The sequence below is a fragment of the Sapajus apella genome, unplaced genomic scaffold (genome assembly GCF_009761245.1).
Source record: "Sapajus apella isolate SASKATOON/1434 unplaced genomic scaffold, GSC_monkey_1.0 scaffold114, whole genome shotgun sequence".
Taxonomy (NCBI): Eukaryota; Metazoa; Chordata; class Mammalia; order Primates; family Cebidae; genus Sapajus; species Sapajus apella.
The window spans coordinates 2,495,032-2,507,766 of record NW_022437054.1 but is presented as its reverse complement, the minus strand read 5'-3'; the positions used below and the strand labels follow the sequence as shown (position 1 = coordinate 2,507,766).

General features: G+C 37.9%; 1 protein-coding gene across 4 annotated transcripts in view; it reads right to left on the bottom strand.

The window, feature by feature from the left end:
* SACS (sacsin molecular chaperone) overlaps positions 1–12,735 on the bottom strand; it is a 100,493-nt gene that overhangs the window by 15,794 nt on the left and 71,964 nt on the right. For 3 of the 4 annotated variants that reach the window (XM_032260091.1, XM_032260092.1, XM_032260093.1), the window contains 3 exons: positions 10,451–11,939; positions 9,750–9,841; positions 3,840–3,866 (listed from right to left, as the gene is read on the bottom strand). In XM_032260091.1, coding sequence (XP_032115982.1) covers positions 3,840–3,866; positions 9,750–9,841; positions 10,451–11,939 — 1,608 coding nt within the window. The remainder of the gene's footprint in view (positions 1–3,839; positions 3,867–9,749; positions 9,842–10,450; positions 11,940–12,735) is intronic. The other variant, XM_032260094.1, reaches the window with a different exon arrangement.

Here is a 12,735-nt window from a genome sequence, read left to right as displayed (position 1 = left end):
CATGACCCAAGGGCACGAAGTCAGAGCACAGAGGCTGGAGTGTCAGCTACAGTTGACCCGCGCTTTCTGAAGCTGAGACAGCAATGAGACTTACGTGGCTTCCTTTCAACAACTAAACAGATGTCTAATTTAAGTGTCATTTCATCTTTCTGGGACTTGAATTCTCTCATCTGGAAAAATAATGGGAATGAGATTCTAATCTAAAGACTGCTCTATATTTATGCTCAAATATACAGCATATTTGTAACTTTTCCAAAGTACCCTTTACGTAGCTACTTATTATTAAAGTGTGCTCTTCAGAGCCCTGGGATTTTTGCATTAAATAATTTGGAAGCAACAAAGGGAGCATGTACGGCATACCGTGAAGGCATCAGAGCAGCTCCACTTTTGGATGTCTGATAAACTAGAACACTAAGAAGATATTTGCTTGGGTTGTGGGGGCAGTTTTTACTAATTTTAACCACTGGTCAAGAAATTAACATTTTCTTTTGAAGTGAATTTAGTAGCATTTCTGAGTATAACATTTATAATATCAGTAGGAACAAAATGAAAAAATAACACTATACATCTACGGGTATGTTTTTCCCAGAGAAATAAAAAACACCTCAAATTCAATCTTGTATAGATACTAACATTCAATTTTCTCCCTATGTACATATCACTTCTAGACTCTTAAAAGAGTGGCTGCATGTGGTGGCTCACGCCTCTAATCCCAAGAACTTTGTGAGGCCAAGGCACATAGAGCACGAGGTCAGGAGTTCAAGACCAACCTGGCCAAGGCAGTGAAACTCCGCCTCTACAAGAATACAAAAAAATTGGCTGGGCGTAGAGGCAGGTGTCTGTAATCCCAGCTACTTGGGAGGCTGAGGCAGAGAAGTGCTTGAATTCAGGAGGCGGAAGTTGCGGTGAGCCAAGATGGCACCACTGCAATCCAGCATGGGTGACAGAGCAACACTTCCTCTCAAAAAAAAAAAAAAAAAAAAAAAAAAAAAACAGCAACTTTGGAAAATATTATAAGAGGAATCCCACCTTAGGCCCTGGAAACTTTTGTGTATTGTTATTTTTTTATCCAAGAAAGCATACCCTTATTTCAGAGGTTTACATATCAAAAAGATGACTTTATCTTCTACCAAGAAATTGTCTTTCATGGAACAGTAAGACATTTAAAAATTACTGCCATAGAAATTTAAGCAAGGGCACACTTTTGCAACTTTAGGAAGGTGTCAATACCCAAATTCTGAATATTTTTCATTGTGTGTGATTTAGGATAATTCAAGTAGTAATATATAAGAAATTATAAAATCTTGTCAGCAGACTAGTATAGCCTATTTGACATGTAAGTTCCATTAAAATATAATTTTACAATATTGTTCATTAAAAATGTTCACTGAATCAAATTTAACTATAATGGAATATCCAAATCACAAGGCAAGGATATAATACTAGAGATACCAAAAAAAAAAGAGTTAGAAATTAAAATTCAAAACACTCAGAAAACAAAAAAATATGCACTGCTTTGTGTTCTGTGTTAATAATTACCACATGACATGCATTCCACAGATAATCTTACCCAATATCCTTGCATGAAATTTGGCAATTTATAAAACATACACCTACCTTCAGGAAAATTATCTGATTTAATGTATAAATTAAATGCCAACAAAACACACAGACACACATACACACCCCCCACATATAGCATGCAACTAACACATCAGTCATGCTCAACTGAAAAAATTATGAAAGAAAATAAAGGAGAGAGAAAATGTAGTAAGACGCTAGTCTACATACATTAAGTCAGTTCAATCTGAAGTCCTGAATTCTATTCACTTTGTATTTAAGACATTTAGCTTTTTAGTTACAAATGTGAACACAGAAACAAGTTTCCATGTCCTGGGCTAGAAAGCCATAGAAATTGTAAAGCACCTCTAATAGGAACAGCAAAATAATTTTTGTAGCAGTTTAATAAACAAATGGTTTTTGTAACCTTAAGAATTACCAGCACTGTCAACAGAGAGGTTAGCTACAGTACTGAAATTATTCCAAGAGGCAGAAAGGTTTAAATAATTACCAAACGTAACTTAGAAGGAACTCTTCCAAGAGTAGCTTTTGCTTCACTATTATCAGTTCGATCCCTCATATGTTCAAAATAATATCAACATAATGAATCACTACTCAAAGGCCGAACATTTTTTATTGTTTATGTTTATATTCAGTGCTAACTTTGAGAATGAATTTCAGCACAGATGGAAATATTATATATAGTCTACTTAAAAATTTACGTAACTACGAAATCTCAGTCCTGAATGCTTTAATTAACTGGGAGTTTACTGCATTCAACCAGACTCCTCCAGTCTCCAGCTGGCTACAATAACAATCCATCAAACACTCTAAGCACAGTGACAGTTTTTTATACTTTTCTCTTGTACAGAGAGTGGCAATGGCAGCCTGGGTAGCTGATGAGTTCTAACAGTGCTCCACTATGTATAGAGATGCAAATCTCTTTGTAAACACACATGGGAAATAGTCAAGGTTCAATTAAATGGTGTACTGTAGATCAGTCAATCTTCAAAGAAATGAAGAGAAAATAGAAAAAAAGAAATGAAACGACCAGACAAAAAAAGGAAGTAAAGAAAGGGCAACCTTCCTACCAGGTCAGACTCCCTCCACCTCCAGCCTAGCAGTGGCACTGCAGGCCCCAGGTCCCAGCAGAAATGTCCCGCAAACCAGGGTGGTTCGACATTAGCCCCAGTGACCACATTTCTTCCTAAAAAAATCATCACTGACACTCTGCCACCAACTTCCTAGCTTTCCTTCCTAAAAAAATTGTCATTGACACTCTGCCACCAACTTCCTAGTTTTTGTCTTTGAGACTCATTGATGTAACCAGACAGTCCCAGGGTAGGTGTTAATTACATAGCCTACTTATATCAAGATTTTGTTTTCCTCTTTGATTTGACTACACCTTAAAACATGTAAGATACATTGACAATGCTTTAAGAAAAATATAGTAATAAGAACTATGAATGATAAACCACTTTTAATATGATAGGAGCCAAAATTTTTATATGAATTATCACTATAATAATGACTTAGTTTCTAAACTAATTTTAGTGTATGTATCACCTGCTTCAAAGAAAAATATTTAGTATAAAAATGATTTCCATAAGGCTAATCTTCTATCCTATAACTTTCCAAATGAAATATGAAGTTGTGGAAAATAATACCACTAGTTGAGTGAAATATTTTTTATTTATTTAAAAAAAAGGCAATCAATAAAATGACACACGAGGCACCGTAAGAACAATCGGCCAACTGTTCCCAATGACAGCTAGGTTGGCCACCTTCCCTTCCTCAGCACACCCAGGACAGGGGGTCTCTGCTATCACTAACTGCAGCACACTGAGCCAGACTCCAAAACAGAAAGGCTGTGGTTGTCTAACTTCGCAGTCACAGGTCCCAAACTCTACTTCCCTCTATGCTTTTTAATCAGAATACTTGTGTGCATCATATAATAGAGGTGCATTTACTATCACACGTCCCATTAAATACCACAGCTTAAAATACAGATTCCCACACCATTCTTTTATTAGAGCCTAAATGTTCTATGAAGTGAATGCTTCCAAGTCATTTAAATATGGTTTTACTGTGGCATTTGTAATAACAAAAATCTGTATTAGTATGGTTTCCTCTCTCCTTTAATATTATAGTTATTACTACCAGAAAAAAAATTGTTGACATAATTTCTAGCTACTTTGGTAAATGCAAAAACAGAATTCAAAGAACCAAATGAACAAAAACATCAGGCTTCAAATGAACACAACATTCAGTTATCCTACCTGAATATCCCCAGAGAAGTTGTTGTGCTAGAATACAATTAAATCCATTCTTAGAAAAGGTCAGAATTGTCACAATTTTCACGATGGCTACAGAAATTATTCTGTATCTTAAGATACTGCTGTCTGTAGAATCTTTACACATCCTTAGGTAAAAGAAAAGCCAAAAACAAAACTCCAAACATAGCAGAATACACATCTAAGATTTAAAGTCATATTTCAGTACAAACTAAATCAAAGTACAGAAGAGTCAGGAGTGTTGGTTCAGCAAGAAAGCAAAGAAAGGGTTATGGAATTCATATGCACAAATTACATTATATCTGTATAACTTCATTTGGTAAGCTACCAGTGAGCTTTCTGCACAGGCTATCATCATCTTCAGATATTCTAGATTTAAAAACCTGATTTTTAAAATGTTCTAGAGACCGGGCATAGTGGCTCACGCCTGCAATCCAAGCACTTTGGAGACCAAGGTGGACAGATCACCTGAGGTCGGGAGTTCAAGACCAGCCTGACCAACATGGTGAAATCCCGTCTTAAAAAAAATAAAACGTTTTGGAGTACCTATACAAAGTGAGTGTACATTAAGTCTAACTTTATAATAAACAAAAAGAGATTTTATCATCTATTTCCACTGCTTGCCCATGGTAACCACCAATAATTACAAACATCTAAGAACTGTTCAATGGACATCTATCCCTCCTTTGCTTGAATGAAGCATGAAACATTTAATCAAGTGGACTGCTATAGCTTTGAGATGTCTGTGTATTTTAGCTTTAGGCTAAACTGGTAGCTAAGATAGAGAGCAAAGGTCTAACCAAAGAAACTGAAGCTCTTCTAATCTTAACATCATTCTAATCACCTTAGCAATAGGCACCTTGTTAGTTAGGCAATATTGGTTGAGTGTGAGAGATCTAGAAATGGACAACTAGACATGGTCCCAGACCTGGCCCTATAGTCTAATGGAGAAGGCAAGTATCACATAAATTATTACAAATACTTAAACAGGTATGGTGTGTGAGTGCCGTGGAGACCAGAGCATGGAAGTACACATGGGTTGAATAAAAGATGAGCAGAGGTAGTGAGATGGAGGAGTTGGCAAGGAAGCCACAGGTATTGCGCCTGAGGGAGGGGTGGAACATGCTATCCTCCAAACAGAAGAAAGCGTGGAGCTAGGGAAGGAGATGAAAAATAGCAAACATCTATAGAACCTTCCATGTACCAGTCATCTGCACAATACCCAGAAAATGGAGCCAGCTAATGAAGTGCCTCATAGGAAATGTTATGGATTTTGGTCTCATCTAATAAATATGAAAACTTTTTAAATTATAAATAAGTCCTTGGTACCAATTATTAGGCATCTGTACTACTAAATAAACTGTTCTTGTTTCTTTTTTCTTCATCCAAAATCCATTTACCTGCTCTTCTAACTATGCTCCAATTTCTGATATCCATCCATTTAGTTAAGCAATTTAATGCAGAAATAATTCAAACCTGGAAATTAAAAAAACAAAAATCATAGCTTCAACTCTGCAACTCAAGCAAGTCATTTAAATCTCTCAATTTCTTTGAGCTTCAATGTCTCCATCTCTCAAATGGAGATATAGGCTCTATTATCTCATGGTTGTAAAGAACAAACAAGATTACAGAAGACACTGATTTGAAAAGGAACTATTAACTCACAGACACAAGAACAAGATTTGCCTTTTGGCCTCTGCACCCCATCTCCTCCATGTGGTCCCCACCTAGCCTAGCAGATGAAGCAACAACCTGTCCAGTCAAACTTGGCAAGCAGGCTCTCAGCCAGACCTTGGAAATATAAAAATAAAGATTTCCCCTGCTCTCAAGGATGTCGCAGTCTAGCACAGTAAAAATATGATTCTAGTAAAGCAAAGAGGATCAAATGGATTATGTACTGGGTTCCAGGAGCAAAAGAGAGGCATCCACCTCAGACTGCAGGGCAGGGATAAGGCACAGGGCTAGATATCAAAGAAAGTTTCCAGGAGGTGACACATGAGCCCAGTACTAAACGATGAATAAACGTTAGCTGCACAAAGTACAGGATGGAAAGAAAGCATACTAAGCAAAAGGAACACCATGTACAAAAGTGCAGCTATAAGAAAATTTTCATGCAGGAAAAAAAAAAGTACTGAGCACCTACATTGAAGTAGGCACTGGGCCAGATGGTGGTGACAAATCTGACAGGTCTCTCTCCTCTCATGAAATTCAGGGAGGATTCACATTCATCAGCCTACAAGTGCTTGTATAATCAGAACAGAAGAGGGTGCTTGCATGCACCAAGGCTAGTGAGACAGCAGTCCACAGTCATGGAGTTCACAATCATGGAAAGTCCTCTAGTTCATGCTAGCAGGGCTAGATTTCTCCTGACAGAATCAGCGTCCACTGGAAAACCTGCAGCAGGAGGGTGACATAATCAGATGAAACCCAAGCACTGGAGGCAGGGACATCAACTGCAAGAGTGCAGTAACAACGTTATGAGAAATTAGAGGACCTGTAATAAGCAGTGGAGTAAGATCAAGGGACTGGCACAGACAATTTAGTCAACAGATCCTGGAGGCTGTGGGGAACAAAGAAGAAAATTTAAGGATTCATTCTTGAGCAATCTTGTGAACGGTAGTGCTATTTTCAATGGGATCACTCAAAATGAGAAACAGATTTGGGAGAGGATAAAGACTAAAGTTTTGAAATGGTGATTTTGAAATACTTATGGAATTCCAAGTACAAGATGCTAATAATATCTGCAATTGTCACTATTTATTAAGTGCCGGATGTTGTGTTAAACTATATGTATTATGTATTCATCATTTGATCTTCAGCATGCTGCCTGCTGTAAGTAAAATATTACAATAAAGCTTTCAATAACCTGACCTGGTGCAGTAACACAAACTTGAAAACAACTCAACTGGCAAGTTGTGATCATTCCCATCCTCCACTCAACCCTTATTTCATTATCCTTGTAGGGAAGCGATCCTGAATTTTATGTAATCAAATCCTGAGGACCTCAAATATACCCTTAGAAGGATATTACTGTATTACCATATTACTGATGAGGAAACAGAGGCTTAGAGAGGGTAGAAAATTTGTTCCAAGTCACATAGTAGAGGAGTAAGGTTTGAGCCCAGATTTGTGCAACTACAAAATCCAAGTTTTTAATCTCTACTACGCTACCTGAAGACTGGGGTGGCGACTTAAGATATGGAGGTTACTAACCCATTCATGAGTGTGGATGAATGTATTCAAAGAAAGAAACAAAGAAAAAGAGCTGAGAAAGGAGCCCCCATATTTAGGGAGTAAAGTGAGGAACAGAGATTCACAATTAATTCTGAAAAGCAGGCAAAATCAGTGGATGCCAAAAAGGAATGGTATTATCATGGCTAAAGGCTTCAAAAGGAACACTAAGCTTCTGGGAGATCAGGTAAAAGAAACAGAAAAGTCCTCTGGACCGAGTAACAGAAAAATCATTAACTAGTGACATCAGCCAGACTATTTTAGTGGAATGACAGTGGAAGCAAAAGTCTGTTTGCAGTGATAATGAATAATGAGGAAGTATAGACAATAAGACAACTCTTTCTGGAAGCTGAACTACGATAGAATACAAGAAATAAAATCAAGGTTGAGGTCTGTTTTGTTTTTCCTGAAATGGAATATAGTGAAACATGTTTAATTGCCAAAGAAAGAGACAACAGAAGTAAACACTAAAAGTACAAGCAGTAGCTCAATATTTAGCTAATGATTTTAAATGTAATACAAGGAAGAGGTAAAATTATTAAATAATGTGACAAATTTTGTTTGAGCTATGGAATTAGTGGAAAAGTTCCCATTGCAGAAAAAACATATCATGTTTCCATTTCATGCAGTAGTACTTCCAAGAGAGGCCAATCAGTGTTTACTGATCACTAGTAAACAGAAGTCCACAGTGCTCTGTGTCAGCAAAGCAATGGAATAATCATCATGTAGAGCAAAAAATATCAAATGTTGTTAACATGTTAGTGATGTCCCCTACCCTGTATACGAAGGAGGCTCCATAAACATAATATTCTGCCTTTCTTCTCCTGTACTCACTAATTCCCCCAATAGGCCCTATACCACCAGAAAGCAAGATGATTTAGCTGACTGGTAAGTTGAGAAAAAGCAGCTGCACATGATCAGCAAGACTCAAAGGGACTGATGCTTAGTAGGGGCAGGACCTCTGGAAGAAGTCTGTGGCTTTCCAGGGCTATCTGTGACTAGATTGGTGAGCTAATCCATTTCATTCTGGGAGTCAACAGAAGTCCCATGCCTGCCATTGCCACAATCTCCCACATCACAGTAATCAGTGACAGTGGTGGCTTCTGACATCCATCTGCTCAATTCCTCTGCTTATGTCTTCACTGACTCAGAACTCAGGAAAGGAAAGCAAGGTGGCACTTACTGGTTCCCCCTAAGTCCCTATATCATCATGCTACCAAAACATTAAAACCATTAATAGCAATAACGTTATATCAAAAACTAACTTTTGTCTGGAACACGCAGATCAAAATAATTGAGAAGATAGCTAGGAGACAGGTAATCATCACCCATATGACTGGTTTAAGAAAGTTCAAAGGCTATTGATACGATTTGGCTGTGTCCACCCAAATCTCATCTTACATGGGTATGTTCAGATGGCAAAATTTCTCTAAGCCTACATTTATGATATGTACACTGTTCTGCATGTATATTTCAACACAAAAATTTTAAACAAAAATATAACAACATCAAAAAAAAAAAAAAAGAGTTCCAAAACTTTGGAGCAAAAATTGACAGGGTTATAGGAATCAAGGCTTAGACTCCCAAAAAGGCTGTATTGAAGACGACAATTACAATTAAATGAGTAACTTAGATGTTTGAAAAATCAGTCTCACAGCTACCAACTGAAAGTTACAAATGCCTGCTGGGAAACATTTACATACTCATTTTCTTTTAGTCTCACTTTAACTCTGATCTAACTTGCCTTTCCATTCCAATTCATTTCAATTATATTTTAATGAATAAAGATATACAATGATTAGCAACCTTCCCTGAGCTATTATCTTTGACAAGAAAAAAGTACATTCCATAAAAGACACATCACAGAGTCTGCATGACAGTGTGAACAGCAGAACAAATCTAGAACTTCTCAGGTCAACATCTCACTTACAAAAAGCTCAGGGAACAGCTTCAAAAGGGAAAGGATGCTTGCAGAAGTTGAAAGATAGCATCAAAATTAGAACCATGGTGATTGTTTTCCCAAAATTACTCTTTTCCTAAAAGAAAGGACGCCTAGCAGACACCCATCACTTTCTTAACACCCCCCAGAAGACCCCTTTCCTGCCTGTTACAGACTTAATTGGATTTGTTCACACTTCCCAGAAGCTGATCAAGTCTAATGCAAACCCAGTATCAAAACCACATAAAAACATGGAGGGGCAGCTGTGTCAGAAACAGACCAAGGACAGGGCAAGTGGAAAATCTGACTCCCTGGCACTTGGCTGGCGACCTTGATCTTAACCTTTCTCTCCTCTCTGTGAAATTTAATAATCACTGTCATTACCAAATGAGCTATAAGTTATGATGCGAGGCTCAAATGAAAAAAGAAATGAGAAAGCACTGGAAAACCCGTAAAGCACCATGCAGGTACAAGACGTTGACTATACCATCACCATGACAGGAGAGATTTTTAAATATGCTTATCACCTTTGGATTCTTTTAGATAGGATTTCTTAGATGCCATTCTAACAACTGAAACATCTTAAAAGTCAAAAAGTATATTAGGTTGAACCATAAGAAATTATTGATTTGTAGGTATAAAATGAATAACTATTAACAGAAAACTTATAAAAACTTATATTTTATAAAGAAGTTTATTTAAAGAATACTATACACCTATAATACCTCGGGTTTGGGCAGCTTCCTTTAAAGCAGCTAGAAGGTGAGGTTTCAGGTTATCCAAAATAAATCTTCCTTCAAGACTTGGGAAAAGGGACCTAAAACAGGAAAAGAACAGCAATTATCATAATCTTCCAACGATTCCAAGATTTTAAAAAATCGATCACATATTTTCAAGTCAGTTAAGCCAACTATTTTATTTTACATAAATTATAATGCACACATCAAATCAAATTATAATATATTTGATCAAATTAGTACCTAGACTTTGCTTTAAAACATGAGGGCATCATGTACCCCACCCAAATTCAGGAATATTCTAAACATCTTACAGTAAAATTTTATTTCTGAAATTCCAGTACACACCCTCGTTTATAAAGAATTACTTAATATACTATTTTTCATTAATTTAAATGTCATTAAAATAATTCATTAGTGACTAATCGGGCCTTGCTATTATTTTCACTTTATAATCACTGTTTTCAGTATTCTGTTATTGAAATTTCCAAGAAAAACATCTGAATACTTTTTCACTTTAGAATACTAAATGTATCCTTTGGTATTTAACAATGTACTTCTGCAGAAGTCTTCCTAACTACAAAATCAACATAGAAAACCACTGAATTTCACAATAAAGGACTCTAACAGTGAGCAGGAGCAGGGAGACCCTAAGAGTGAACAGGAAATGTTAGAAGGGGGACCCCTACCTTGGATATTCTGCTGAGGTAATATAAATGACATCTTGGTCTGATACAGATGAGGAGAAGGGGACAAAACTGCCATTTTGTAAAGGGAGCAGCTCCAACCCAAGCAGCTCACTGTAGGCTTGGTCAGAAAGCACAAATTCTAGAAGGTGAAGCTTTTCTTCAGCACTGCCCAGGTGTGCACACTTCCGCAGCACCTGCCGCACCCATGCAGGTGTCACCTTCCTCAAAGGTGTTGCGCCAGAGGCAGCCACGAGCTGAACAGCAGCATTCACATTCCCTGGTACCTTGGCAATCTGCTTCCCTGAGCTCTGGAGGTAGTTGAGCACAGTTTTTGTGTATTCCAAATTTTCATCAAGTTCTGAGAAGTATACCTGCTCCAACCTGACCCAATCATGGCTAATTGAATAAATCACTGCATTCTGCAACAGCTCGCTGAACAGAGGCTGTAACACCGGTTGCCAGTGCACCTTGACTTTGCTCGCCTCAGGCCAAAGCTTATAGATAACATCAACTGACAAAGGAAAATCAGAGGTCTTCTCTGTCTCCAGACGTTTTATTGAATCTAAGATCAGAGTAGCATAAGCTTTGGGGACAACATTCATGACAAGAAACTCATTCCATAAGGCTGCCGGGTCTCTCCACTGGTCCAGCTCTTTCCATTTTATGCTCCTGCGGTTGTCAGTCAGGCCAAAGAACCCACTGATGTGAACTGGGAGGCCTGTTCTGCTTTCCTCACCAGGTGGTAAAGGAAGAAAACAAAATGCTTTTCCTGAGAAATCAGACGTTGCTCCTTCTGTTTCATCATCTCTGCTTGATAAAGGCATGGCTATTCCAATGATTGGGACAAATTTCAGTTCATCAGCTAAAGAGTCAAGCTTACTACTAATCCCTCGCCCACCCACACTGTTACACACCAACCAAGATGTTTTCTGTGCATCCTTAATACTCTCCTCTTCCAAAATGATATTTACATGATATGTTACACAGGTGATGTTATCGTTTGGAGTCTTTTTACAATAGTTACTTATAGCAGTGCCTAGAATCTTTATAGAATTCGGCCGCTCATGTTTCAGTGCCTTACTCTCACTTGAAGTCACTCTAAACACTAGTTTCTCTGTTCCATCAGTCTCTCGGACATACAAGGAGACATCCTGTACACTTTTCAGAAAAAGCAGCACTGTGTCAGCATCTGCCCTAAAAGACTCAAACAACTCAAGAACTTTCTGCTTATTGTAGAGGTTACTACTAAGCTGTGAAGGTTGCAGGCGAAGAGGGAAACGGAAAAATGTTCCTGGAAAACTGCCATTCATAAACGTTTCCTTGGTGCTTCCAAAAATGCCAATAAATGGTGCAAATTGGTCTGAAAGTTCACTAATTTCTTTGCTGTCATCTTTGAGATTCCAACATTGGCCTGATTCATGTGGGCCAAAAAGTGTTTGATGAGGATCTAGCATCCCAATCTGGTCACCACTAAAGATACAAGGAACATCTGTAAAGAAAAATTTAAGTCATGATCAACTCTGAAATTTTAGGGACAATTATGATTACAATTATAATAAATAAGCATAGTTATCATCAAAAGATGACATTTGAAAAAGCATGTGCCATAAAATGACTCCAAAAGAGATTTATCGAAACACAAACTTAATTTACCTTTGGAAATGTAATTCTCTGAACATGAAAAATGATTTCTCTTTTGATTCAATCCAATAACAAATGCCAGGCATACAGACTTTGCATAATTATTGTGAAAACCTAGGATACATCTTCAAAAATCATTACACAAAAGATGGGCAGAGTACTAGGATATCTACACTCAGCCCCCACCACGTGAGCCCAATTCAACAAAACAGGGCTGCATCCTATGCTCAGCTTTACAAATTCAGCATAGACTCTGAAAAGAGAGAGTGAGTAGTACAACACAGGCGACTCTGCCCACTGTGTTGCTCAATGAACGCCTGCCCTGAAGCTCATGATGTGCATTTCCTCAAGTGGTCTTAACCTCTCTGCCTCTGCCTCACTTCTTGTGCTGGGAGCATCTTACCACATGGAGCCTAATTACAGTACTGAGATACCCATCCTTTGTATAACACGGACTCTAAATTGATACCAACTGCTTCACCTGTTCCTCAACCAAAGACAGAGTAGTATTCCAAAACTGGCAGAAAAACCAGATGTGTGAGACCCACTGTGATGTGAGAAATTCCCCCCCAGTGTGCTTTGGTGACGATCTCCCAAGGGTGATGTGACATATGTTTGTTTCACATGCTGACTTAGCACTTCAG